This window comes from Lynx rufus, unplaced genomic scaffold (assembly GCF_022079265.1).
Source record: "Lynx rufus isolate CCGP_SWC_20201006 ecotype Redwood Valley unplaced genomic scaffold, mLynRuf1.p SCAF_9, whole genome shotgun sequence".
Taxonomy (NCBI): Eukaryota; Metazoa; Chordata; class Mammalia; order Carnivora; family Felidae; genus Lynx; species Lynx rufus.
Genome location: NW_025814897.1, coordinates 11,787,937 through 11,811,284, shown reverse-complemented (window position 1 = coordinate 11,811,284; position 23,348 = coordinate 11,787,937). Strand labels below are relative to the sequence as shown.

At 39.6% G+C, this 23,348-nt stretch overlaps 1 protein-coding gene across 1 annotated transcript in view; it reads left to right on the top strand.

Annotated features, from left to right (window-relative positions):
- Window positions 1-23,348, top strand: part of ZW10 (zw10 kinetochore protein) — a 35,749-nt gene that overhangs the window by 8,266 nt on the left and 4,135 nt on the right. The window contains exons 4-13 of the mRNA XM_047071356.1: window positions 16-93; window positions 247-406; window positions 1,965-2,117; window positions 2,601-2,792; window positions 13,018-13,181; window positions 13,753-13,935; window positions 18,514-18,752; window positions 20,961-21,032; window positions 21,627-21,796; window positions 22,633-22,763. Of these exons, the coding sequence (XP_046927312.1) occupies window positions 16-93; window positions 247-406; window positions 1,965-2,117; window positions 2,601-2,792; window positions 13,018-13,181; window positions 13,753-13,935; window positions 18,514-18,752; window positions 20,961-21,032; window positions 21,627-21,796; window positions 22,633-22,763 (1,542 nt within the window). The remainder of the gene's footprint in view (window positions 1-15; window positions 94-246; window positions 407-1,964; window positions 2,118-2,600; window positions 2,793-13,017; window positions 13,182-13,752; window positions 13,936-18,513; window positions 18,753-20,960; window positions 21,033-21,626; window positions 21,797-22,632; window positions 22,764-23,348) is intronic.

The window sequence follows — 23,348 nt, the reverse complement described above, 5'->3', positions numbered from 1 at the left end:
TGCTTATCTTTTCAGTTTTCTTCTGCTATTGAAGAATATAACTGCGCATTAACAGAGAAGAAGTATGTTACTGCTGCCCAGTGTCTGGAAGAGGTATTAAACTCTTTCTCCACAGTATGAGCAATTAGTACTCTTCTTGTTTTCAGTAAATTTTGTGTTCTGTGTGTTCCTTATCATTATACAAATAGATTCTAATTGCCCTGAGTCCAGATGGAATGTCTAACGATGATTCCATTTCACTGCCAGGCACAGAAATGCTTGAAGTTACTAAAATCCAGAAAATGCTTTGATTTAAAAATGTTGAAATCGCTCAGCATGGAGCTCACAATACAGAAACAGAACATACTCTATCACCTTGGAGAAGAGTGGCAGAAGCTGATTGTATGGAAGTTCCCGCCATCAAAAGGTGCTGCTGACCTCAGGTGGACTGCTTTGCTTAATCTGCCTGAACCAGTTTGGCCTCTGAATATTTCTAAATATTTTATTTTGGTGGATGAGGAGGTTTCATTTATCATTATTCGAGTCTGCACTGAATTCTCATATCAAGCAGAATGCTGGTTAGGACTCACTCCTCTGGATTCCTGAAGTGTCCTCATTTTACTTCCCTTACATCCTTCTCTCTGTCCCCATCATGAGGAAGGAGGACAGAAGAGGAGGATGATTGGGTGGGTGGGATTCACGTGATGATGGTGTGGTAGAGGAGGTCCCAGCGGTTTAAAACCACACCAAGTTTCCACTGCATTGTAGGTACACCCATTCCCAGCAGCCCTACTCCCAACAGTTTACCTTGACTAGAAAGCTTTGAAAGGCTGTTCTACCATTTTCTCTCTTGGTGAGGAAAGAAGACAGGGGGTCAGTGGGATAGGGGTCTGGCTTAATTTTTTTCAGTCCTTGGGGAAAAAATAGTGGCAAAATCATGCGATACGGGATGCTTTATAAGATGAAGAAATAGGATTACTTGGCCCTGGCTTTGACTTATGTTGTTTGGCTCTCAGTCTCTCTGCTCACTTGTAGGTGTGAGCCTTCTTGGAAGTCTTGTTTACACAAAGTAAAACCTCGGAGAGTAGATGTAAGCGACATGCCATTACCCCTAGTATGTTTTTCCAGTATTGAATCTTGAAAATTTTAGTTTGTTTCAGGGGAAAGGTCACAGTCTCTCCCATCCCCTGGCCCATGTCCACATGGGGCCTCCAAATACACTGTATATGTATGTGTGTACATAGACATACACACAAACATACACATATGTATTTTATACAAACAAAATATTTCATATTTTGAAGGAAGTAATCTAGAAAATTTTGGATTATTTCCGAGCAGAATGTAAAATTAAGAGAAGATAGCAGGCGTGTTAATACTTTGTTATAATACAACCTTCTTGTTAAACTTGTTAGGCTGTTCTCTATACTCGGTAAGAAAGAACATTAAAGGAGATATCTTGAGACCAGGACCTCACTTTTCATTCCTTACCTTCACTCCATTCATATTTAATAAGCATTTATTAGGCACATCATGTTGCTTTTGCACTTAGTTTGATTCTTTGAATATCCCAAAAACAGTCATTTTCTGTTTTAAAGTGATGCCAAGGACATGTATGTCATAATTAAAATTTGGTCACAGGGGCGCCTGGGTGGCTCAGTCGGTTAAGCGTCCAAAGTTGGCTCAGGTCATGATCTCACGGTTCATGAGTTCCAGCCCCACATCAGGCTCTTTGCTGACAGCATGGAGCCTGGAGCCTGCTTTGGATTCTGTGTCCCCTCTCTCTCTGCCCCTCCCCTGCTCATGCTCTGTCTCTCTCTCTCAAAAATAAACATTAAAAAAATAAAATAAAATTTGGTTACATTAGAAGTGTATTATAATAAAACCACATATTGAGGAATCTCAGTAGTGAATGAGCTCTGAGGAACAGAAGTGGGAATGTATTGTATTGCTGAGATAGCTGATGTTTTTCCCCTTTCTCTTAGATACCAGCAACTTGGAATCTTGCCTACAAACAGAACTTCATTTATGCATTGAACAATCTCAGAAAGAAGAGAAGACCCCTGGGCCACCAATCAGTTCGGTGCTCTTGGCATTTTCTATTCTTGGGGAGCTACAAATGAAGCTTAAATCATTTGGTAAAACATACTACTTTGTTTCATTTACATGAAATCTTAGAAGGTTCAGTGTTTAAGGAGTAGCAAAGAAGTCTAGAGAAGAAGTCTAGAGAAGTCTGTTCTCTAGATAATATTGATGATAGATGTAGGGTTTGGCCTCATGATTTATCAAATGGAATTCTCATAAATATAACCCTTTTTATTAAGGGGTTGGATCCTTTCTTGTCTTTCCTTTTTTCCTTGTTTTAAACGAGCTACTGCTATTTATTTTACTGGACTGTTTTGAATAATTTAAATAAAGTCCTATAGACAGTCTGGGAAACCTCAGTGGTAAAACCTGCCATGCATAATGAGTGGTGTGTGATGTCACATTATATGTATTTTTATTGTTAGGTTCAAAGATTTTTTTTTTTCTTTTTTTTTTTTTTTTTGGGTGTTGCGGCATGCTTGCTTTTTAAAAGTTTCTTCCAGTGATTTCTGATGAACGTTCATAAAATTTTTCAGGTCAGATGCTGCTGAAGTATATCCTTAGGCCTCTGGCATCTTGCCCATCCCTTTATGCTGTGGTAGAAAGCCAGCCTAACATCATTAGTATTCGTTTTGAATCTGTGATGACTGACTTGGAACATCCATCACCTTCTGAAGTTTTTGCAAAGATCAGACTAGTACTGGAAGTGCTCCAGAAACACCTTCTAGGTATGTGTCCCTACCTTGGTGCTCTCATATTTTTACGCTTGGGAAAAAGTCAATATTATTTTTAAAAGTAAATAGTATTTTAAGGTAGATAAATATGCCCCCAAGTTGAATGTATAGAGGATTGGAGGTGAGTAAATTATGCCATAGGAGTAAAGTCATTACCTTCTTGTTTCCTGCTCTGCTTTACGATCATTTTCCTCCCCATATGGAAAGTAGGGTCACCAAGGGTACCCCAGATTCTGTACTTGTAATAGTTACTTAAATTCTGGGACATGCTTCTCTCACTAGACTTGTAGCATCACATGTTGGGACTCTTGCTTTAATTATGGGCGAAGCAGAGATGAACCAAGTACTGCTTTACGTATTTCATTGGGAAGATCCCATTCATCCGGTAGAAACAAACTAGATTTAAGAAATAAAGTACAGGGGCGCCTGGGTGGCGCAGTCGGTTAAGCGTCCGACTTCAGCCAGGTCACGATCTCGCGGTCTGTGAGTTCGAGCCCCGCGTCGGGCTCTGGGCTGACGGCTCAGAGCCTGGAGCCTGTTTCCGATTCTGTGTCTCCCTCTCTCTCTGCCCCTCCCCCGTTCATACTCTGTCTCTCTCTGTCCCAAAAATAAATAAACGTTGAAAAAAAAAAATTAAAAAAAAAAAAGAAATAAAGTACATTCCATCTCAGCCAGTTGGGTAGATCTTTATATATTCACGATCTTGATAGCCATTTTCTGTATTGCTCTGAATAATTATTTTTAGTTGTAATACTGTGAAAAATAACATGTTCTTCTGGTGTATTAATACTGTTGCTTTTTAGTTATTTGACTTCTTTATGCTGTTTTCAGTTGTCTGGCTTAATAGTCAAATCAAACAATCTTGATGTGGACAAAATAAAAAAAAATGCTGGTGTTGTTTGAATGCCTTCCTGGCAGTCCTTTAGTTTATTAATGTAAAATAATTTCTGTGTAAAGCAAGGAAGGAATTGGTTCTAGTTTTAACAGTAGCAGAGAAGAAGAAAAGTCTTAAGACTTGTATAAACTGCAGAAATCCAAGGTAGTTCTTTTGTTCCTTCACTTAGGGAGATAATACATAGCAATAAACAAAGTTGTAAACTAAGTATGGAAGGATTGGGAAGAACCAGAGATCTCTGATGCTTGAGTCTCCTCTCTCACACTCCCATCCATGGATCACATAGCCAGTCTGAGCACTGGTAGTGAGAGCGAGGTCACTTCCTCTTGATGCATTCTGTTCTGTCTCTGGGCAACTCTTGAGTTTTATGGAGTTTTTGTTTGTTTTTTAAAAATCATATCTTCTCTGTCTATGGTAAATACTACTGGCAAAGCCTCCATTTTGCAGATTAAATCTTTAAGGTAGTCGTTTGAAAAATTTGTTCAAAATACATTGCTCTGTAATGTCTGCTTCATGGATGTCATTTCTACTGTGTGGAATTACATATAACATGTCTAACTCCTGTTACACATGATGGACTTCTAAGTTCTTTACAGGAGCTGTTATTTCCCCTGTATCTTACCACCAATATAAACATCCTTAGGTTTTTTGAATCACATAGTTTTAAGTTCCTATTTTCATTGCTCTTCTGTGAATGTATTCCATTTCTTCTATAGTCTTATTCAAAGTATGGTATTCACAACAGAACAAAGTGTTATAGGTATAATGTGAAACACTTTAGAGTAGTTTGCCAGTACTCATGCTCTCATTCTCAGTTCCGTGCTTCTATGAAGATAGACTTTTTGTTTTTATTTCTTAATTTTTAAGAAATTAATTTTATTTAAATTCTAGTGAGCATACAGTGCAATATTAGTTTCAGGAGTAGAATTCACTGATTCATCCCTTACATATAACACCCAGTGCTCATCACAAGTGTCCTCCTTAGTACCCATCACCCATCTAGCCCATCCCCCACCCGACTCCATCCATCAGCCCTCAGATTGTTCTCTATTTTTACTAGTCTCTTATGGTTTGTTTTCCCTCTCTTCCCACCCCTACCATATGTTCATCTGTTTTGTTTCTTAAATTCCACATATGAGTGAAATCATATGATATTTATCTTTCTCTGACTGACTTATTTCACTTAGCATAATACACTCTAGCTCCATCCACATTGTTGCAGATGGCAAGATTTCATTCTTTTTGAATATTCTGAGTAATATTCCATTGTGTATGTGTATGTGTGTGCACATATTCCATTGTGTGTGTATGTATATATATATATACATGTATACATATACATATATGTATACACGTACATGTGTATGTATATATATACACATACACGTACATACACACACACACCACATCTTCTTTATTTATCAATGGGTGGAAATCTGGGCTCTCTCCATAGTTTGACTGTTGCTGATAATGCTCCTATAAACATCAGCGTGTAGGTATCCCTTCAAATCTGTATTTTTGTATCCTTTGGGTAAATACCCAGCAGTGCAATTGCTGGATCTTAGGGTAGTTCTATTTTTAACTTTTTGAGGAACCTCCATACTGTTTTCCAGGGTGGCAACACCAGTTTGCATTCCCACCAACAGTGCAAGAGGGTTCCCCTTTCTATGCATCCTTGCCAACATCTTTGTTTCCCGAGTTATTAATTTTAGCCATTCTGACAGATGTGAGGTGGTACCTCATCATGGTTTTGGTTTGTATTTCCCTGATGATGAGTGATGTTGAGCATCTTTTCATGTGTCTGTTAGCCATCTGGATGTCTTCTTTGGAGAAGTATCCATTCATGTCTTCTGCCCCTTTTTTTCACTGGATTATTCGTTTTTTGGGTGTTGAGTTTGATAAGTTCCTTATAGATTTTAGATACTAACCCTTTATCTGATACGTCATTTGCAAATATCTTCTCCCATTCCATCGGTTGCCTTTTAGTTTTGTTGATTGTTTTCTTTGCTGTGCAGAAGCTTTTTATTTTGATGAGGTCCCAGTAGTTCATTTTTGCTTTTGTTTTCCTTGCCTCTGGTGATGTGTCTAGTAAGAAGTTGCTCAGCTGATTTCAGAGAGTTGTTGCTTGTTTTGTTATCTAGGATTTCAGTGGTTTCCTATCTTGTATTTAGGTCTTTTCATCCATTTTGAGTTGATTTTTGTGTATGCTGTAAGAAAGTGGTCCAGGTACATTCTTCTGCATGTTGCTGTCCAGTTTTCCCAGCACCATTTGCTGAAGAGACTGTCTTTTTTCCATTGGATATTCTTTCCTGCTTTGTCAAAGATTAGTTGGCTATACTTTTGTGGGTCTATTTCTGGGGTTCTCTGTTCTGTTCCATTTATCAAAAAGAAAAAGGACCCAGGGGCGCCTGGGTGGCGCAGTCGGTTAAGCGTCCGACTTCAGCCAGGTCGCGATCTCGTGGTCCGTGAGTTCGAGCCCCGCGTCGGGCTCTGGGCTGATGGCTCAGAGCCTGGAGCCTGTTTCCCATTCTGTGTCTCCCTCTCTCTCTGCCCCTCCCCCGTTCATGCTCTGTCTCTCTCTGTCCCAAAGAAATAAATAAACGTTGAAAAAAAAAAAATTTTTAAAAAAATAAAAAAAAAAAAAAGAAAAAGGACCCAAATAAATAAAGTCATGAATGAAAGAGGACAGATCACAGTCAACACCACAGAAGCACAAACCATAATAAGAGAATATTATGAGTAATTATGTGCCAACAAATCAGGCAATCCAGAAGAAATGGATAAATTCCTAGAAATATATAAATTACCAAAACTGAAACAGGAAGAAATAGAAAATTTGAACAGACCCATAACCAGTAAAGAATCAGTACAAACAAGAATCCAGGGCCAGATGGCTTCCCAGGGGGGATTCTGCCAAACATTTAAAGAAGAGTTAATATCTGGGGTGCCTGGGTGGCTCAGGCGGTTCGGCAGCCGACTTCAGCTCAGGTCATGATCTCTCGGTCCGTGAGTTCGAGCCCCGCGTTGGGCTCTGTGCTGACAGCTCAGAGCCTGGAGCCTGTTTCAGATTCTGTGTCTCCCTCTCTCTGACCCTCCCCTGTTCATGCTCTGTCTCTCCCTGTCTCCTAAATAAAAACGTTAAAAAAAAAAAATTTAAGAAGAGTTAATACCTGTTCTTTTGAGGCTGTTCCAAAAAATAGAAATGGAAGGAAAACTTCCAAACTCATTTTGTGAGGCCAGCATTACCTTCAAAACCAAAGACCCCACTAAAAAGGAGAATTACAGACCAATTTCCCTGACCAACATGGATGCAAAAATTCTCAACAAGATACTAGCAGATCAAATCCAACAATACCTTAAAAGAATTATTCACCATGATCAAGTGGGATTTATTTCAGGGCTATAGGGATGGTTCAGTATCCTCAAATCAATCAGTGTGATACATCACATTAATAAAAGAAAAAAGGCGCCTGGGTGGCTCAGTCGGTTAAGCGACTGACTTCGGCTCAGGTCATGATCTCGCAGTTCGTGAGTTTGATCCCCGCGTTGGCCTCTGTGCTGACAGCTCAGAGCCTGAAGCCTGCTTCGGATTCTGTGTCTCCCTCTCTTTCTGCCCCTTCCCCACTCATGCTGTGTCTCTCTCTGTCTCTCAAAAATGAATAAATGTTAAAAAAATATTTAAGTAAATAAATAAAAGGATAAGAACTACATGATCCTCTTAATAGAAGCAGAAATAATTTTAAATATATGAAACTGTTTGTGTATATATTACCATATATTTGTGTATAAGGTTATTATAATGTTACTTATAATACTGAAATACTGGAAAGTAATGAAATCTTGAAGAATAGGGAAATTACAAAGTAAATTATATAGCTATTTAGTAGATCACTTTGCATAATTATGGTATGGTTTATTGTATTGAATTTTTTTAACGTAATGATTGGTTTTAAAACTAATTGCTTCTAAAAAGCTAACAACAAGCATTCTATTAAAGGATTAAAAACTTTATTTCCATTAAAATCAGTTGTAAGTCAGGAATGCACGTTATCATTAATATTCTTTGGTATTGTTTTAGGGGTTGTAGCTAACGCAAAGAAGAGAAAATAAAATAAGTATGTATATTAGAAGAAATTATCTTTACATATAAATGATATAATCTCATACCTAGGAAACCAAAAGACTACTAAAACTTTAATAATTAATATGAAACTTAATAGTTGTATAGATACTAGTATGAAGATATAAAATTGATAATTTCTCTCTGTACTAGTAATAATCACTTGTAAATTAAATATAAAGAAATTTATAATGCTAACAAAATCTATAATATTTTTAAAGTTAAGCTTAATAAGAAAGGAGAGGACATAATGTGAAGAGAACCATAAAATTTTCGAGGATATAAGACCTGAATAAAAGGGAGGCTATCTTGGATTAGAAGATAGCCTCATAAAATTGTCAGTTCATTCCAAATAATGTATAAATTTAATACATTTCCAGTCAAATACCCATTATATGTTTTCAAACTCAACAAATTCTAAAGCTTACATCAAAAATAGATTTGGGGGCGCCTGGGTGGCGCAGTCAATTAAGCGGACGACTTCAGCTCAGGTCAAGATCTCATGGTTTGAGTTCGAGCCCCATGTTGGGCTCTGTGCTAACAGCTCAAAGCCTGGAACCTGCTTCAGATTCTGTGTCTCCCCCTCTCTCTCTGCCCTTCCCCTGCTCATGCTCTCTCTCTTTCTCTCTTTCTCTTTCTCAAAAATAAATAAACATTAAAAAAAATTAAAAAATAAATAGATTTGGGGATGCCTGGGTGGCTCAGTCGGTTAAGCATCTGACTTTGGCTCAGGTCACCGTCTCATGGTTTGTGAGTTTGAGCCCCACATCAAGGTACTCTCTTGTCAGCATGGAGCCTGCTTCAGATCCTCTGTCTCCCTCTCTCTGTATCTCCCCTGCTTGTGCACACTCTTTCTGTCTCTCTCTCTCTCTCTCAAAAAGAAATAAACATTAAAAAAAATAGTTTGGAGGATTGCCAATAAAGATTTAAAAAACATTAGTGGGAGAATTTTAAAATTAAAACTGTGTTCTTGGTACGAGGAAATCAGTGGAATAAAAAAGAGTCCAGAAGTAGAGCCAAGAATAAATGAGAACTTGCTGTTTGATCAAAGTCACGTTTCAGTTTTGTGGGACTATAGATAGTTCATTTAATAATGGTGCTAGCAAAATTGACTATCTGTGCAGTAAAACAAAGTTAGATTCCTGCTTCATACTCTGCACAGATGTAAATTCCAGATGAATTAAAGCCCTTTATGAAAAAAACCAAAACCAATAAAAACGTTGGAAGAAAATTTAGGAGATGTGAATAGTCTGAGGACGCTCAGAATGCATAAAGGAAAGGATGGACGAATTTGACTACATACAAATGTTAAGTTCTGTGTGGTAAACAATACCATAAACAAAGTCAAAAGACAGTAGTGGGTTGGGGGAAAGTCCTTGCAATAGGTTTGGCAGACAAGGTGTTAGTATAAGGACTTTTTTCCAGAGAAAAAGAAAACACAATAATAGAAAAATAGGCAAAAAATATGAATAGGCAATTCATGGAAGAAAAGGTGCAATTTGATAATAAACATAAAAAAATGTGTTGCTTAATCTCCCTAGTGGGGGGACGGAAATCACACCACCAAGGTAGAACTTTCATCCGTAGGGCTGACATTAAAAGGTCTGTGTAAAACACTTCTGACAAGAAAGTGGAAAAGTAGTCTCCTTCATTGCTTTTGGGAGTACTTTGTAAAATATTACGAAGCTCTATTATAGTATATGTATAGTAAAATCCAAAAAATGCATCCCCTGTATTTCAATTTTTAATTCTTTACAGAAGTGATATCAATCGGTTATATCTTTGTGTGTGTGAGTAGTATTATATACTTGCAGACTGGACTGTGCACTCATCGTTTGAGGATTGGTTGAGCCATACTGGTGCATTATGTAGCCCTGAAAAAGAAATGAAGGAGACCTAGATATGTTGACTTAAGAGATGGCCATGGTCTACTTTGAAGTCATAAAAAAGTTAAGCGTAAAATCTATGGCATGAATCCTTTTTTGTTGTTTTTGGCATGAACCCAATTTATAAAAAAGAAAGCAGTCCCTTATATGAGGATTGTGTTAGTTTGCTAACACAATGCCACAGGCTGTGTGGCTTGAACAACAGAAATTAATTTTCTCCCAGTTTTGGAGGCCAGAAGTTCCAAGATCAAGGTATTAGCAGATTTGGTTTCTCCTGAGCCCTGTCTCCCTACCTTGCAGATAGCCTCTTACTGGTCTGTCCTGTGTAAGTGTGCATCCTGGTGTTTCTTCTCTTCTTATAAGGCCACTAGTCATACTGGATGAGGACGCCTCCCTTATGACCTCATTTAACCTTAATTACCTCTTTTTTTTTTTTTTCAACGTTTATTTATTTTTGGGACAGAGAGAGACAGAGCATGAACGGGGGAGGGGCAGAGAGAGAGGGAGACACAGAATTGGAAACAGGCTCCAGGCTCTGAGCCATCAGCCCAGAGCCTGACGCGGGGCTCGAACTCCCGGACCGCGAGATCGTGACCTGGCTGAAGTCGGACACTCAACCGACTGCGCCACCCAGGCGCCCCCTTAATTACCTCTTTAAGGCCAGACCCTATCTCCAAATCCAGTCACATTGGGGGTTAAGGCTTCAACATATGAATTATCAGCGGGGAGAGTATACAGTTCTGTACAATTCAGTCCATTTCAAGTGTGTGTGTGCATTTGGCAATTCAGGTGTGTGTGTGTGTGTGTGTGTTTGATTCATATATATGTGTGTGTATTTGGCAACTCATATAAATATATGTAGTATGAATGTAAGGGAGGAAGAAGACAAACCAAACTTAACGTTGGTCACTTGGGCGTGGAGAGAGAAGCTTGTGGATATGGAGAGGGAAGATTTGGCTTTTTCTTTATAAACGTTGGTGGTTTGGGGCTTGTCATAATAAGCAAGTTTTGCTTTTGCCGTGATGATTTTCTAGAAAATGTCAACTACAGATTTCTACCAAGGAGCAGAAACTCTGAACATACAAATAACTATAGAAGAAATTTGAAAGATTGTTAAAGACTTGCCACTAAAAAGGCTACCATCAGGCACAGAAAGTTTATGGCTAAAAATTCTGTGGATTCTTCAAATTGTAGATAATGCCTGTGTTAATCAAGCCCTTTTGGTCAATAGAAAAAGATGATTATGTCCTACTTAATTTTTTAAAAGCCAGCATAAACGTAATACGAAAATGTACATTTTGTGATAGTTTACACATAGATAAAACACTATAAAATGATTTTACTTTTGGCTTATAAATGCAAACGTTTACAAAATGTAGTAAGTTAAAGCCGACAGTACTGTTAAAAAGGACACATTGTTTATTCTAGGAGTGCAAAGGTAGTTTAGCATAAGAAACCTATCAACCAGTTTATTATGTCAGCATATTAAAAGGGATTATATCATTAGATATGGAAAACATTATGACAAAATTCAGTACCCTTTCCTAATAAAAAACGAAGTAAAATAAGAATAGAGTACTTTTTAATAGTGTGGTGAAATATTTATGATATTTGCTGAAAATGTCTCTTGTCTGTTTTATTATCTTAAAAAAAAAGCAGGTTCGGTTGTTTTGCTTTGTGTTAGTGAATTGCAGTTACCATTTATTGTGAAATTTGTGACGTATTTTCTCCAGTCTCTCTTTGTTTTCCCTTTACTGTTCCAATGATTCTGTTGGCTTTTGCATCTTCACTTAATCCTGCATCGGTAGTATACCTTGTCCATAGTTATCTCCTTTAAACTTCGAGAAATAATTATGTCATAATTAAAATAGTTATTTTGACTTAATTGCCTTTTACAATTTATATAGGTATCATTGCAACTTGTGCCGTATGCATAAATATTCAGATAAACATTACGGTGTTACATTGGTGCACAGTCAACAAATAATTGGAATGGAATGAATCTGTTTACACCAAGTGGATTGGTCATGTGTGTGTGCGGTGCTGGAGGGATCCGTGTGCCCGCCACAGACACAGCAAGTGTGACAATACCTGACGCGGCGCAATGGTTCAAGTGAAATGAAGTCTTAGCAAAACAACGAAGTTGTGTTTAATAGAAAACTACACTTTTTTTTTTAACTTTAAAATTTTTGTTCAGTGTTCAGAGGTCCCGTGTCCCCTTCCGCCATCTTCCCCGGTGTTAACATCTTGTATACCTGTAGTACAATATCAAAACCAGCAAATTGACTGTGGTCCGATTCACAGAGCTGATTCACATTTCACCGGTTTTACCTGCAGTCATTTGCATGTGTGTGTAATTCTGTGCAGTCTTATCACGTGTGGATCCACGTAGCCACCCCCACAATCAAGATACGGCACTTTGCTCTTGCCACAGGCTGCTCTGGGCGACCCCTTTATAATGACACACCCTTGCTTCCATTTTTAAGCTGAAATTGAAATCAATTAAAAAAAAAATTAGTTCCTCAGTCACACCACCATTCAGGTGCTCAGCAGCCAAGTGTGGCTGGTGGCTATCATATTGGGCAGTACAGGCCTAGACTTTAGACATTGTAAGGTTCTCAAGGCTCTAAGATAATATGCTCACTTTCTTTTAAGGTTCTTATCCCCTAAGGTCTTCCTTGGTGAATCAGAACTAGGTTAAAAATAGTTGGTCTCTTTTCTGGTTCCTCTTCTCTCTACATTGGTCCCTGATTCTTCACTGTTATTTAATTAATTAATAGTTTATTTTAAATATAACCCCATTAAAACCCCCACGATACACTTCAGAGAGGTATTGAGGTATTCTGTTTGCTAGGCTAGATAGTATGCTGTAATGTAAGGCATTTGCTGATATTTTACTTAGGACAAACACGCAGATCCTAGGCAGAGATGACAGAGGATGTTTATTCACTATTAACGGCCTGGGATTTTATTCTAAATGGGTTTCAACTTGATACGCAGAACTTCTGAGTGCTTGTCATGTAATCAGATCAGTAGATTAGCAGTAGATGGTTACTGTATAATGTAGATGGCTGAATACTTTACTGTTGTGGAGTACAGGCAGTAATACAGTGCAGGCTGTCCAGTTGAGCAATGAAAGTAAAGTAATAATTGTATGCCATGCTGTGTCCCACGTAGGCAGTTGAGATGGCTGTAGGATTATCTGTGCTGTTTTCTTCCCCCTCATCCTAAAATGAAAGAATTCTAGAAAACGAGGGAACTTGAGAATAATCTGGACTGTGAGTGGCTTCTTGTTTAAAACTTTTTCTTATGATGCAGATTTACCTCTTGATACTGATCTAGAAAATGAAAAACCATCTGAGATCATATTGGCTGAGCTGCTCGGTGACATGATCTGGGAAGACTTGTCTGAGTGCCTCATTAAAAACTGTTTGGTTTATTCTATCCCAACTAATAGCAGCAAGTTACAGCAGTACGAAGAGGTAAGTACAGAGATGTCACACAAGGTTTTCAGAGACTGTAGGTGCCTGTCGGTGTCTTTTGTAATTCCTTAGAGACTTTTTGCTCTTCAGAGACATCTTTAAGGAAATTATAATAGGAGGTGGAAGCAGCTTTTCCTGTTACTTCGTTTCTCTCCGGGCTTTCTACCTTTGGACTGGGAAGTAGGTTTTCTTTTCAGATATATTTTCTTTAGTGAGATACTTTTGAAAAACAATTGTTCTTTTATACTTGTATCAGCTCTAGTAGCTCTTATGCAACACTGTACCTTTTTGCTTCTTTTTAGTGTTTCCATGAACACGAAAATAAGTGTATTTGTTTTAGAGATCTTTGCTCTTTTACTAAGTAGAGTAAGAAATTTATATTGAAGGTACTATTCTTAGTGAATTTAAGGCTGGAAAAATATATATGTATACCTGCTAAGTGCTGGTCTGCTCTAAAACTTAAATGACCAGCCTGTCCTTGTTACTTTTTTGTACAATTGGTTTTGAAATTTTAATATTGGAATGGAATATGTGTATATAATTCTTTTTTCCCCATGTCTCTCTTTCTCAGATCATACAGTCCACTGAAGAATTTGAAAATGCCCTAAAGGAGATGAGGTTTTTAAAAGGAGATACTACCGATTTGCTGAAATATGCCCGTAACATCAATTCTCATTTTGCTAACAAGAAATGTCAGGATGTGATCGTGGCAGCTAGAAATCTAATGACCTCTGATATTCACAACACTGTGAAGGTACTGGGGCTATCTTGTATTACATTGTATTTAGGAAGCCGCTCATTTTTGAGAGAAATTTGGCAGAGTGGAACAGAGCACGACAGTTGCTGAGCTCCCTGGGAGAAGTTACTCATCTTCTGATATTAGTTCTCATCTTTCAAGTGGTCCTGCTCTCTGCCCCTCTCATGGAATGCTGTGAGGCCCAAATAAGTCGTGCACCCGAAAGCATTGTATACATGGAAAAGCCCGTGTAGATTAATTACCTTTGTTGAAATTAGACAGTATATCAACCTATGTAGATTTTTCTTAACTTTATTACTTGAGATTTTAGTACACAATTTTGTGACACATGTAATTGGGCTTCATTATGTCCAGAGATTATACCCTGTTGTGAACATGTTGACTTCATCTGTGAGGCTACTAGCGGCCCTAGTTTTGAAGTCAAGATAATAAAACAAACAAAAAAGATAGAATCTTTTTAGGGCATCGACAATTATCCGCAGTCAGTGGACTCTTTAATTTGCATAAAGGGGTAATTTACCCCTTTGACCTTAGATAATTTTGTGTATTTTCTTTTCTGTTTTTTTTTCATATTTTACACATATAAAATAATATTTGGTAATTGGAAGGTATTACTTAGATTAAAGTAAAACATAAATGAAAGTAGTCCCTTAATGGAAAATTCCTCAGCCAGTTTTCTCCTGTCACAGTGGTAGAGATTAGGCTCTCCCTCCCTCTGTTTCTCCTTTTACCATCCTCCCTTTTCCTTGGGGGTAGTCTGCTACTGTGTCCACTGAGAAAAACAGTTAATTAGCCATTATAGGTGCACAGATTTTAACACACTTTGAGGTATTTTGGATTGTTAAGGAGCTGCAATTCACTCGGTCCCAGGAACTGTGTTGTGGGGTCTTATTTACTTTTTTACATAAATATCACTTGATTATGTAACTCCTGCCCCAAACCCAGTGGCTTCCCATCTCCTATAGAATGAGACCCTATAGTCTCACAGCCGCCTCCAAGATCATACAGGGTTTGCCCTGACATTGCCTCTCTCTCCCCGTCTCCTGTTACTTTTCAGTCACCACAGCATACGACTGCTGGACTCCTTGCTGTTACCTGGATGTGTTGGGCCCACTTGTGGCCGAGCCTTTGAATCTCTTGTTCCCTCTGCTGGGGACATTTTTTAAATCTTTTTTTTTTTTCTTTTTAATGTTTATTTTTGAGAGAAAGAGACAGAGAGAGAAGGAGACAGAAGCAGGCTCTAGGCTCTAAGCTGTCAGCACAGAGCCTGATGTGGGGCTCGAACTCACGGACTGCGAGATCACGACCTGAGCTTAACCGACTTACGATCACTTAACTGACTGAGCCACCCAGGTACCCCTGGGAACATTTTTACCATAGATACCTACATGACTTGTTGCGTTTCCTGGCAAGTCTTATTAAAATTGTTACTTCCTCCTATTCCTACACCCTTTCCTTCTTTATTTTTCTTCGTATTTCTTATTATCAACAAACATTCCGTATGAATTATTTATTGTTTTTTTCTCTCTAGAAAATTAGCTCCATGTGGACTTTTTTTTCCCCTCCCCCCTCTTCTGACTACTGCTGTATCTCCAACATCAAGAAGATACCCGCACATGGTACTGTGTACTTAGTGCTCAGTAAATATTAGGCAAATGCGTTAATATGTGTCCCACTTTCCTGTCTCCTAACTCCTTGATGTAAATAGGATTGTCAGTGGATTGCTCTGTGACTCCAGGCTAAATCTTTTAACCTTGTTGGACCTCATTTTCCTCTTCTGTCATGTGACAGAATTGAACCAGCTGATCTCTGAGCTCCCTACTCAGCTCATTCTGACATCCTATAAGACTGCATTATCTTCAGGGCGCCCGGGTGGCGTAGTTGGTTAAGCAGCCAACTTCGGCTCAGGTATCTCACGGTTTGTGAGTTTGAGCCCCGCGTCGGTCTCTCTACTGACAGCTCAGAGCCTGGAGCCTGCTTTGGATTCTGTGCCTCCTTCTCTCTCTCTGCCCCTCCCCCACTCATACTCTGAATCTCTCTTTCTCTCTCTCTCAAAAATAAATAAACATTTAAAAAAATTTTAAAAAGACTGCATTATCTTCAGGAACTCAAATCCTAGTGGTGGCTTCCTCTAGGTCAGGGTTTCTCAGTAGTGGCACTGTTGAAATTTGGGACCAGGTCATTCTTTGCTGTGGGGGGCTCTTTTGTAGGATGCTTAGTAGTAGCCTCTGCCCACTAGATGCCTGTCTCCCCGTTGTGACTCGAAAAATGTCTCCAGACATTGCCGGATGTTCCCCCGAAGGCAAAATTGTCCCTACCTGTGAACCACTGGTCTAGACTCTATCCTGGTTCTTTCCCTGGGCATCTAGGCCGTACGATTAGATCTTCTAAACTGCCCAACTTTAAAAAGATCCTCTTTCTTTTTCTAAAAACCATTTTCAGCTTAATTGCCTTTCATGGGCTTCATCTAAATTGTCTCTAGACAACTGCTTGTGTGTACCCACTATTTTCCCCAAAGATGCATTTTGTTGCTGACGTCGGTTCTGTTTGAACATTTTGACCTGACCATTTACCAGACAGATCTTCCATACTTCCGTCTGGGGTTCTCTCACTCTCCTCAAGAAGTCAGCGTTTTTTTGAGGCCTGTGTATTTTGGGCCCGTTATTTTTCAGACAAACATCAGCATTTTTAAATCATCTTTATATTTTTCTTCTACTTTCTGATCTTAGTCATAAATTTGACTGCGAGTTCCCTGACATTTGTATTCTCGTTTAAACTTCATTATCGCCCTCTGAGGTAGATATTATTATATACCATTGTATAGATTAGGAGGGCACAATTGGTGTTTAAACGTTTGTATGAGACTCAGAGCTTTTCCTGTGAGCAGCGCGGTGTGGAAACCCAGCGTGTGTGGAGCAGGACTGCTGCTCTTGCTGTGGAACTTCATTATGTTTTGGCCCCTGTGGCATCTTTGGGAAGCAGGGTTTGAAGACCATTCTTGTAGTATAATTCCTTCATTTTACAATGAGAAAATTGAGGTCCAGAGAGGTTAAATGACTTTGTTAAAAGTTAGGGTAAAAAAATGTTACTGTTGTTTCCAGACTAGCAGCCTAGTGCTCTTTCATTTAGTCTTGATGAGACTAGGAGTTTTCATTCTGTATAAATGTTGGGGAAGCTTTGTATTCTTTTGTTTACTGGAGGATATGCTAGCCTGAATGGGTTATTTCTTTGACTAAGCCAACATGTGTTCTTGGTGGAAATAATTTAAGACAACGGAACACAAAATTATACAGGTCTGCAATAATCTAATAGTTTAGTCTGAGAAAGATGATTTTTTAAAAAAAAAAATATTTATTTTTATTTTTGGGGGAGAGAGAGAGAGAGTGAGCGAGAGTGAGGGAGGGGTAACAGAGAGGGGGACAGAGGATCCAAAGCAGGCTCTGTGCTGACAGCAGCGAGCTTGATGCGGAGCTCAAACTGATGAACTGCAAAATCATGACCTGAGCCGGGTCGGATACTTAACAGACTGAGCCACCCCGGTGCCTCTGAGAAAGATGACTTAAAAAAATTTTTTTAAAAATGTTTTTACTTATTTTTGTGACAGAGAGAGACAGAGCATGAGCAGAGGAGGGGCAGAGAGAAAGAGAGATAGAATCCGAAGCAAGCTGCAGGCTCTGAGCTGTCAGCACAGAGCCGAATGCGGGGCCCGAACTCATGGACTGTGAGATCACAGCCTGAGCCAAAGTCGGATGCCCAACAGACTGAGCCACCCAGGTGCCCCTGAGAAAGATGATTTTTTAAGGTCCTTTCATTTACCTGAAATCTTGGGCCAGTTTCAGAGCTTTGCTCTTTCCACCAAGATTAAGAATACACAGAAGAATTGCACAGGAAAGGAGATTCTTTATTTCTTATGACATGCTCTCACCCAAGATTGAGTAGTCATTAAAATACTGCTGTATTGGGGCGCCTGGGTGGCTCAGTTGGTTAAGCGGCCGACTTCGGCTCAGGTCATGATCTCGCGGTCTGTGAGTTCGAGCCCCACGTCGGGCTCTGTGCTGCCAGCTCAGAGCCTGGAGCCTGTTTCGGATTCTGTGACTCCCTTTCTCTGACCCTCCCCCATTCATGCTCTGTCTCTCCCTGTCTCAAAAATAAATAAACGTTAAAAAAAATTATAAAAAAAAATACTGCTGTATTTCCTCAAATCCTTTGATTACTGTAGAGCCACAGCTTTATTATTATTATTTTTAAAAATGTTTATTTATTTATTTTGAGAGAGAGAGAGAGAGAGAGAGAGAGTGCACAAACGGGAGGGGCAGAGAGAGAAAGAGAGAGATCATCCCAAGCAGGCTGTGCACTGTCAGCATAGAGCCTAATGCGGGGATTGATCCCACAAACCTTGAGATCATAACCTGAGCGGAAACCAACATTGGATGCTTAACCGACTGAGCCACCCGGGAGCCCCTGTAGAGCTACAACTCTATCATCGTGCAAGCAACCACGTTGCCCTTCTCTGATGCTTTCGTTTGAATTGTTCTGAGGACAGTGCTTTTTCTGTGTTTTATGTTTCAATCTTAGATTACTGCTGATTCTAAGATAAGTGTGCCAGACTTACCCAGTCCTCAGAAGGATGACAAGTCAGCAGTACAGAAAATGTCCACAACTCAGTACAACGAGGTGGTGAATTTAGAGCCTGAAAATACATTGGACCAACATTCCTTTTCTTTGCCCACGTGCCGCATCAGTGAGTCTGTGAAGCAGTTAATGGAACTCGCCTATCAGACTTTACTAGAGGCCACAACCAGCAGTGATCAGTGGTAAGAGTTCTGAAAATGGCAGTGACTTGGTTAAATGCGTATCTAAACTAGACGTTTATTAAGAAAACTATCTTTGGGTTTTCCTATCCCATTAGCGTTTTTTTTTTTTCCTGGAAAAACAGTGTAACACAGAGACATATCGATAATTAACTTTTATTTGTAATGACGCATGCTTCTTACAGCATATCTAGGAAATGGAAGCGTGTGCATGGATGGACGAATGGAGTTTCTTTGACATTAAAGTTGTTAATCACTTTTTTACAAAAAACTCTTTAACTTTTGTTTAATTTGTTACTTTTTATTTGAGTTGAATGATGTTACGTGAGGAAGCACTTGCAGGGAACTTCGAATACTACCTGAAAAATCATCAATACTCAAACGTCTGTTATTACCGACGGTGGTGGTAGCAGTGGTAGTTATGCCATCTGCTCCAGCCTGCCCTGGCCTTTTAGCCGAACATTCGTTTTGCCTTTTGTGAAATCCAGGCCCTAATTATAATTAATTTACACTTTAAATGTTTGTTTTAGCGCAGTAGTAGTTTGTTGGAAGGCCAAGGTAGAAGGAAAAGCATGGAATGTTCGAAGATCTCATTTTACCCTTTGTAGGTGATTTCTCTTTTTTTTTTTTTTTTTTTTTCAACGTTTATTTATTTTGGGACAGAGAGAGACAGAGCATGAACTGGGGAGGGGCAGAGAGAGAGGGAGACACAGAATCGGAAACAGGCTCCAGGCTCTGAGCCATCAGCCCAGAGCCCGACGCGGGGCTCGAACTCCCGGACCGTGAGATCGTGACCTGGCTGAAGTCGGACGCTTAGCCGACTGCGCCACCCAGGCGCCCCTGTAGGTGATTTCTCTTAATGTACACCATATTCGGGGTCCGCATCTCATACCGAACTCTTTCTGCTCTGCGAGCTCCTCTCTTACTAAATGGAGGAGGACGCGGCAGGCTGGAGCCCGAGCTGCGGAGCAGACTGGCAGAAGCCTCCTAGTTTGTCTGTGGGTAGCGGCGCCTTATCTCCTCCTCTCGGGAGAGAACAGTCCTGGTTAGGGCCTGCCTCAGCCACACCGTATCTCAGGTGGGCTTCCAGAGTTTTCCTTCTTATCTCCACGTGCAAACAGACCCTTTGATTTTATTCTGCTCTAGAAGGAACATGTTGACTAAGATATTTCCATGACTTCAATGAATTGTGATGTTCACAGGTCCATCTGGTTCTAAATATAAGTAGGAAGAAAAATACAAACGAAAAGTACATACTCTTTTGGCAAAATAAATTTTGGAGTAACTATTTTGTCACATGGCTGTCACATGAATGAAATATACTAACCAGAAGTTAGAGCTGCAAGGCAGTGTTTCCTAAGTTTTTTGATAATACAGAACACTATAAGCAATGAGTGTCTGTGTACTCACTGCTTCCTCTAAAAGAAATGGTTTTAAACAGGACATACAGAAACACAACTCCATTACAACTCACTTCCCCATTACCAAACCTTGAATAGCAACACGTGGGGCAAAAATGAAATGACATAACTTCATCAGGTCATTGTAGTAATCGAGTAGTAACCGTGTTTTGGGGTGTAGGAACCATGACTTGTTTTTGTAAATATTTGTGGAATTCCTTTGTATTCAAGGTACATAGTTTAAGATATTCTTATGTGGAAGTAAGCCGTACAGACTTTATATTTGCTCAAGCGCATTTTAATAATAATCTTTAGGTATTCTAAGGCCAGATTTAAAGGGCAAAAAAAATTTGAGGTTGGATTCTGTCCTAGAAATGTTGATTCATCTCCTTGCATTGGAGTAAGAAGGAGAAAAGGTGAAAGCTGACAGTCAGACTGATTCTAAGAGAACAAGTGAATGCCTTTATGGACACCTTGCCCTTTGCAGAGTGCGTCCGTGAGTAGGTGACATTTGCTTGAGGCTTAGCTCCATTTGTTACTGAAGGGATGGTCTGGGTACCGGCAGATTGATAATGGGAAAGAGGCTTTGGGTTAATGCTGTTCTTCTTGAAATTATTAGCAGATCAAGGTTTTTACAACTGCAATCTAGTTAGTAAACACTGGTTGAGAATATATTTGCATCTAGATTAATGGTGTGTTCAGCAGTGACCAAGGCAGGTGTTTAGGTGATGACTAATGTGCACTTGACCTGAATTTTCTTTTCTCATTGCCACTATCCTTATGCATTTCTATTGAAACTGTTTTTTATTAGTGCTGTGCAGCTTTTCTACTCAGTGAGGAATATCTTCCATTTGTTCCATGATGTCGTGCCAACATATCACAAGTAAGTGCCCCCGTAAGTTGGACTAAAACCAGTCATTTTATATTTCCACCAAAAATATTTTGGTTACTAAAATTCACAATTAAATGCAGTAAGCCATTAAAAAAAAACAACAACAACATGTTTAAAGAATATTGGTCATTTGTTAATAAAAGTCTAAACATCTATATATTTAAAAATTTCCCAGGTGACTCTAAACTGTAGTCAATTTGAAAACTAGAGCATTAGAAAAGAGTTTAGTGCTTCATTACATAGATGAAAAAGGAATTTGGAGGAAGGGCAGGTGAGTCCTTCAAGGGAATTATTATATACAGCTGTGCTAGGTTTACATACAGAGTCGACACAGGTCAACACTGGATTCCCTGGCTCGCTCTTTTTTGTTACTCCCTGGGATAGTCTTACTGGATCAGGCTGCACTCAGGCGGGACGCTGTCACTCTGAACGGGGTCAGGGTGATGAGGCCGCATCTTGTTATGCAGTTGTACAGGAGACAGTTATTAAAGCCTAGAAGTACCTTAAAAGAGAAGTAACATTTCCTCCACCTCAATCCCAGTAACTTGTGATTTCTTTCTTTTTCTACCCCTCCTCCTGGCATAGGGAGAACCTTCAAAAACTGCCCCAGTTGGCCGCCATTCACCACAACAACTGTATGTACATTGCTCACCACCTGCTGACCCTCGGACATCAGTTCAGACTGCGTCTCGCCCCCATTCTTTGTGATGGCACTACCACTTTCGTGGATCTGGTCCCTGGCTTCAGGAGGCTTGGTAACGGAATCCTTAACTTCAGTAAATCGTATTGATTATGCAGTCCCTCGGCCTAGTATCTTTGTAATTCATGAACAAGGCAGCTAGAAATTAGGTGGTGGTCCTAGCTGTATTGGAAAGTGGGAGAGCATTTCGTTAGCAGTTGTTCCCCGTCACTTAATTTGCTAAAGTGAATGTAGTCTTTGTGTAAGTGTGTTACTTTTCCATGACACGGCTTCATGGTACATCAGAGTTCCAAACTGCATTGCTGGTGTGCGGTGAATTTGCCAAATCAGAGTCATGTCAGTAGAGTGACACATAATAAGATTTGTATTGTGATAATTCTGTTAGCATTGTCGGTAAGAGCTTACTAACGTAAGTGCCTGTTCTTTTGCAAAACCCCGCTCTTCCACCTAGCTTTACTTGGGGTTATTAAAAATGAAAAGAAATGAAATGTGGAAGAAGTCAATATGTTTACCATAATGATAGCCTAAGAAAAGCAGAGGACCCATATGATTCACTTAGTTTTTTACTTCCTGACTTTCCCCTTAGGTGGTGTTGATGTAGTCAAAAAATAAGTAGCTGCTGCTCTTGAGTAAGTGATGTTTCTTATCTGACCCTGGACAGACTATGGGAAAGACATTATCCTGAGATTGGGTTTGCCGGGACTGGCTGATGTATTAGAAGCTATCATTTCTGGTGACCTCACAGCAGCTTTATGATGTTATCTTGCAAGCAGTTGTTTTCAAATGAGCAGGCTGATGCGTGATTCATGCTTGTCTCTCTCCTGCCACCCTGGCTTTGTACTGTGTAACTGGACAACAGTGGCAATTCTCTATTCTGGTTTTCCACCCCAGGGACAGAGTGTTTCCTGGCCCAGATGCGGGCACAGAAAGGAGAACTTCTGGAAAGATTATCTAGTGCTAGAAACTTTTCCAACATGGACGACGAAGAGAATTACTCTGCAGCAAGTAAAGCAGTCCGGCAGGTGGGCAGCTGCTCCTGGAGCTGCGATTTGTACTCCTTTTGTACATGAGCCCCCCATCCCTGCTCCCCCACAACCAAAGAACCTGTAGCAGTTAGCTCTGTTAATCCCCACGCCCCCCCCCAGTGGAAAATATGGATACCTTCAACAGGAATGTTTACAGACTTGCCCTTTCCTTGCCCCACCAAGCCAGCAGCAGGCTATCTTTCCATCCACCCAGTAAGGTGACTAGTTATTAATAAGTCTGTCATGGCAAGGTTTTGACCCATGAACTTGAGTTTGGGAAATTTGAAATACTTGCTTTTACCTCAGTGCCCCTCTCTCCTACATGATTTATCCTTTTTTTTTTTTTAAATGAGCAAATGGTTTTTATGTATTTATTTTATTTATTGAAGTAAAAATGAACATGCAGTGTTATATCAGTTTCAGGTGTACAGTATATTATAATTCCACAATTGTGTACATTTCTCCATGCTCCTGGTTTAGCTTCTCACAGTGGTTTTCCCATCCTCAGCTTAAGTTCTGCTTTTCATCGAGCAGGGATATCCACTAGGGTTTAATAGTCAAGAAGCTGATATTTGTGATCAC